This window comes from Lissotriton helveticus, chromosome 8 (assembly GCF_964261635.1).
Source record: "Lissotriton helveticus chromosome 8, aLisHel1.1, whole genome shotgun sequence".
Taxonomy (NCBI): domain Eukaryota; kingdom Metazoa; phylum Chordata; class Amphibia; order Caudata; family Salamandridae; genus Lissotriton; species Lissotriton helveticus.
This window is the reverse complement of record NC_136069.1, coordinates 39,553,806-39,559,990: the sequence shown is the minus strand read 5'-3', so window position 1 is coordinate 39,559,990 and position 6,185 is coordinate 39,553,806. Positions and strand designations below refer to the sequence as shown.

The 6,185-nt window shown below is 41.6% G+C and overlaps 1 protein-coding gene across 1 annotated transcript in view; it reads right to left on the bottom strand.

Annotated features, from left to right (window-relative positions):
- Nucleotides 1–460: 460 nt before the first annotated feature.
- The window catches only part of LOC144772301 (uncharacterized), a 42,228-nt gene continuing 36,503 nt past the window's right edge, over nucleotides 461–6,185 (bottom strand). Inside the window, exon 2 of the mRNA XM_078656528.1 lies at nucleotides 461–3,224. Coding sequence (XP_078512654.1) covers nucleotides 685–2,154 — 1,470 coding nt within the window. The 5' untranslated portion in view covers nucleotides 2,155–3,224 and the 3' untranslated portion in view covers nucleotides 461–684. The remainder of the gene's footprint in view (nucleotides 3,225–6,185) is intronic.

Below are 6,185 nucleotides of genomic sequence, written 5' to 3'. Positions count from 1 at the left end.
TATAGTTGAGGATTTTGAGGTGTCGTACAGTTTATGAATCACTGAAACATCCTACAGATTTTATGTTGATTTTCCTGTGTTTGATTGCTGGTGGCATTTTAGGTATGTTGCGATAGCAAAGCCTAGTCCACCTTCACTGTATTTATATAGTTTTTCTTCTGTATGCCCTCACAGATGGATGGGTAGCACTAATGCTTGAATACAGCTCTTTCCACATCCACTGCATGTGTTTTTTTCGTTTATGTGTTAGCTGCTGACTCTTTAGACACATGGATTTACTAAAGCTCTTTGAACATTCACACCATTTTCGTGTATTTTCTACTTTATGCCATTGGAGACAGATTGTTAGGCCTGATGCTTGAGTAAAGCTTTTTCCACATTCTCTACATGTGTATGTTTTTGTCATGTGTGTTAGATAGTGGGTCTTTCGGTATGAATATGGTTTTTCCACTGTATGTGTTTGTTGGTGGCTCTTTAAATGTGAAGATTTACTAAAGCTCTTTCCACATTCACCGCAAGTGTATGGCCTTTCTCCCACGTCTTTGCAGATGGAAGGTTAGGATTGATGCTCCAGTGAAGGCATTTCCAAATTCATTCCATGCATATGATTTCTCGTGTATGCATGCGCTAATGGATCTTTACAGTTGGTAAACGAGTAAAGCTCATTTCACATTCACTGCATATTTATGGTTTTTCACAGGTGTGCATTCGCTGGTGGTTCTTTATAGTTGATGAGCTAGTAAAGCTCTTTCCACATTCAATGCAAGTGTAAGGTTTTTCCCCTGTGTGCATTCGCTGGTGGATTTTCAGAGCGGATGCTTCCGTAAAGCTCTTTCCACATTCACTGCATCTGTGAGGTTTTTCCCCGGTGTGCGTTAGATGGTGGCCTTTTAGATTTCTGGATGTACTAAAGCTCTTTCCACATTCACTGCAAGTGTATGGTTTTACTCCTGTATGACATCGCAGGTGGATGGTTAGGTATGATGCTTCAATAAAGCTCTTTCCACATTCACTGCATGTGTAAGGTTTTTCCCCTGTATGCCGTCGCACATGGATTGCTAGGTGTGATGCTTCAGTAAACCTCTTACCACATTCAATGCATGTATATGGTTTTTCACCCGTGTGTGTCAAATGGTGGATTCTTAGATGTGCGGGTTTACTAAACCTTTTTCCACATTCACTACAACTGTATGGTTTTTCTCCTGTATGCTTTCGCAGATGGACGGTTAGGTGTGATGACTGAACAAAGCCCTTTCCACATTCACTGCATGTGTACGGTTTTTCCCCAGTGTGTGTTCTCTGATGGAGCTTTAGAAAAGTAGATCTACTAAAGCTCTTTCCACATTCACTGCAACTGAAAGGTTTTTCCCCTGTGTGCATACGTTGGTGGCTCTTTAGATTTGATGAACGAGTAAAGCTTTTTCCACATTCACTGCAAGTGCATAGTTTTTCTCCTGTATGCCGTCGCAGATGGATGGTTAGGTATGAGGCATGGGTAAAGCTCTTTCCACATTCACTGCATGTGTATGGTTTTTCCCCTGTGTGTGTTAGCTCGTGGCTCTTTAGATGCGTAGATCTAATAAAGCTCTTTCCACATTCACTGCAAGTGTAAGGTTTTTCCCCTGTGTGCGTTCGCTGGTGGAGCTTTACAGCTGATGAACGAGAAAAACTCTTTCCACATTCACTGCATGTATATGGTTTTTCTACTGTATGTGTCTGTTGGTGGCTCTTTAAATGTGAAGATTTACTAAAGCTCTTTCCACATTCTTGGCAAGTGTATGGTTTTTCTCCTGTATGCCATCGCAGATGGAGGGTTAATTCTGATGCTCGAGTGAAGCCCTTACTGCATTCACTGCATGTGTATGGTTTTCCCCTTGTGTGTGTTCGCTGATGGATCTTAAGTTTTGATAAATCAGTAAAGTGTTTGCTACATTCACTGCAAGGATATGTTTTTTTCCTGGTGTGTGTCCGCTGATGGATCTTTAGTTTTTCTGAGAAAGTAAAGCGGTTGCTATTTTCACTGCAGGAGTATGATTTTCCTATTGTGCAGGTTCGCTGAGGGTTCTTTCGGTTTGTTCTTTCCATTTTCTCTGTATGAGTCTGTGTTTTCTGCTGTTTGTGTTTGATATTTGCCCCACAGAGCAGATGACTCATAAACAATCATCTTACATTCATTACAGCTAAATAAGCTTTCTGTTGAGTTGTTACTGGTGGCAGTGAAGGGATGAGTTGTTAAAATCTTCTTGTAAACAGTGCCTTTATATTATTTTTTTGTTTGTTAATTAATTCTTCGTTGTTATGGCTGATGAACACTTTTGCCACATTCACTCTGTCCTCATGGGTTTTCACTTGTGCATGTCAAGTGATGCTACTTTGGTACTGAGGAGAAGCCAAAGCTGATGTTACGTTGTGAGTTTTTTTTCTTAGAGTCTAGATGTCAGTTATATTTTGGCATAAATAATGTTAATGTGTTTGCTGACTAACAATTGTTAAATCCCTAACTATATTATAATATTCACTACATATTCACTACATATGGGTAGTATTTCAAGTGCATCTGTTGTTAATAATAATGTTGAATAGACCTGGGGGATCTGAGTTTGAGTCTCGGTAAGGACGCCAAACATCCTGTGATTCTAGGCAAATCGCTTAATCTCCCCGTGCCTAACAAAAAAAATGAATGTGTGTCCTCATGTAACGTAACTGGTGCTATGTAAAGCGCTCTGATACCCGATTCGGTTCAAGTTCGCGCTATATAAAACTCAGCAAAAAACCCATATGTAAGGTCTTTCTATCAGGGGCTGTGTCTTCAACCTATGTTAAGAGCTTTCAAGTAGAAGTGCAAGGACACCACATTTATATTATCATGCTGGAGAGGGGAGCATTGTTTTACCTACCTGATAATTATCTATGATAACGGGTGGTATCTAACATGTTTTCATACTGGATGTCTTGTGCCAGTGTAATTTTTGTGATTTCAATTTATTTGGATGTTTTGGGTCCGCAGCATGGATGGCCTCAGCCTCTTAAAGACGCCAGATTTCACTTTATGTTCTTTCAGGATTTGTCTGTTCATGTACGAGAGTCTCAGTCTTTTGTCGAGTTGTTCTATTTCAAATTACTTCTTGCCATTATTTCTGGTTCTTCTTGAGTATAATATAGCTTTCAAGTATTGTCATATTTTCTTCATTACTCTTCATCTTATGTGTTCAGGAATCTCCTCTCTGTGGATATAAAATACTTGTAATATCAAAATCTATAAACAGTAAAGTGTAAGCTATGTCTTTGATGAAATGTACAAAAATGAACACTTGAATGCATTTCAGCCACTGGTAATTATTCTAGGTAGCAATTCAGTACATGTTTTAGCTCACTGTGCCACTATTGACAATAAATATTCTCATGACACTCAGCGTTGATCCTGCTCTAAAAAGAACAGCCCAGCATGTACCCGAGTCCTCGTTAATCGGAATAGTAACAACACATAATGGTATTGACCTTGTTGGCTTTGGTTAGTGAGCTGTGGCTTAAGTCCTATGGCAGAGAAAGACAGTTAATTAATACATTTCACTTCATCATGTTCATAGCTTAGGAGAGAATAATGTTACAATTTCCGTGTGTTAATGTTACATGCTGGATGTATAGCGATTGGCCAGGTGTTTCATGTGTTTACTAGCTTCAACACATACAGTTTACAGAGAGGGCAGTTGTTGGTGTTTGCAACCTTAACCTAGACAACTAAGTTGGCGTGTGCAAATGTCTGTCAAAACAGTCCGCAGTCTTGAACAAACTGCTGTCAACCATATAGGGTGCAATAAAGATTTCAATGTTATACATACGATGTTGAGATCAGACAGACAGCAACCAAATCTGCTAACCAGATCCAATTAAGATGCATAGGGCTAACTGAAGCTAACTTGCACAGGGCTTCTGCACAAGTTAAAACAAGTTCTGGAAGAGCCAGATTTTCAATGACTCACAGGATACTTGACTCACAAATAACTGCATGAGATATGCCTGCGCCAGGTATGGAAATGGCAGAGCAGATTGTTATCCACATATTGTAGCCCCGCTGAATACTAGCACTCTAACTGTGAGATAACAATACGCATATTGAGACATGATTAAAGAGACAAGAAAAATGTATGTATAGACCCTGCTATGAGGCAGGGGAAGAACTGCCGTGCACGGATAAGACTGTTCAGGCTCAGCAAGTGGGTTAAAAGCTGTTGCTGACTAGAGTGCCGCCGAAAAACTTTATATGCAGCTCACAGGTAATTACCCTAACTTAATGAGCGATTGGGAAGATAATACAAAAAGCTGTGCAACGTGATGTATGTCTAAGAAATGTTGCCTTCCTGAAACACAACAGAGCTTGAGTATTTACTTGTCAGCCTTTTCTATAGAGTACCCTTGTAGACATGTAGTATAACAGATTTATAACTATTACACTTTGTAATTTTGTACTAGACTATAACTGATGACTTGTCAGTTTGGTAGATCCTCCACTTCATCATGTCTGCTGCTTGTGTTTAAAGATCATTAAAACATCATACAAACAACTCTGTCAATGCACCAGAAATTGGGAGCTAAGAGATCATCAAACAGAGCTCACAATACTTAAAGAAACTTCTAGTACTGTGAATGAACCGAGCACCTTCTCACCGATGCGTTCAGTATAACTATCACCTATAAAAATATATTGCTAACGACAAACTCCTCCCAACTCTACCTAGAACTCCTTTTAATGCTACTCAGAAGAACAGCAGCATGTGAACGAAGGTATGAATCTGAAAATATTCAATAATTAACCACAATAACACCATAGACAGGGAACCGCATACAAGACCAAAGGGCAGCATACTACATTTGAATGTTAACCTGCAGACCCGGCAGCACTGACACAACCATCTCCAACCACCAACTAAACAAATTTAAAAACGCATGGCCTGATTCGAGGTTCAAGATTCAGCCGTCCAAGGCATGCTCTGAGATAAATCACAGAAGGGCAGATAGATGGCAACAGGAAGTGATTTAGGGACACAATAACTTTGAGCCAGGAACATAAAAAGCATTGGCATAGCCGATAGATCTTGCCTATGGCTTTGCCAATATGTTTAGCCATGCTGTACTCTAGTGTGGCTGCTATTCAGTACGACTAAAAGGTACTGCTGTAAAGGGGCGTGAAATGTTCTAAAGTTGAGTGTGGTGTTATGGAGTGGCATGGAGTTGAGTGGTGTGGCGTGGAGTGGAGTGGAGTGACATGGGTTAGAGTGGCATAGAGTGGTATGGAGTGCATTAGAGTGCCCCAGGGTGGCATTGTGTGGGGTGATATATGTTACGTTATTGATATTTGTAAAGCACTCGAATTACCTCCAGTGGGTCTCTCAGCGCTCAATAGAGTGGAGTGGAGATGTGTAGAGTGGAGTGTTGCTGCATAGAGTGGAGTGCTGTTGCATAGAGTGGAGTGCTGCTGCATAGAGTGGAGTGGAGATGTGTAGAGTGGAGTGTTGCTGCATAGAGTGGAGTGCTGTTGCATAGAGTGGAGTGCTGCTGCATAGAGTGGAGTGGAGATGTGTAGAGTGGAGTGCTGCTGCATAGAGTGAAGTGGAGATGTGTAGAGTGGAGTGTTGCTGCATAGAGTGGAGTGCTGTTGCATAGAGTGGAGTGCTGCTGCATAGAGTGGAGTGGAGATGTGTAGAGTGGAGTGTTGCTGCATAGAGTGGAGTGCTGTTGCATAGAGTGGAGTGCTGCTGCATAGAGTGGAGTGGAGATGTGTAGAGTGGAGTGCTGCTGCATAGAGTGGAGTGGAGATGTGTAGAGTGGAGTGTTGCTGCATAGAGTGGAGTGCTGTTGCATAGAGTGGAGTGCTGCTGCATAGAGTGGAGTGGAGATGTGTAGAGTGGAGTGTTGCTGCATAGAGTGGAGTGCTGTTGCATAGAGTGGAGTGCTGCTGCATAGAGTGGAGTGGAGATGTGTAGAGTGGAGTGCTGCTGCATAGAGTGGAGTGGAGATGTGTAGAGTGGAGTGTTGCTGCATAGAGTGGAGTGCTGTTGCATAGAGTGGAGTGCTGCTGCATAGAGTGGAGTGGAGATGTGTAGAGTGGAGTGCTGCTGCATAGAGTGGAGTGGAGATGTGTAGAGTGGAGTGTTGCAGCATAGAGTGAAGTGCTGCAGCATAGAGTG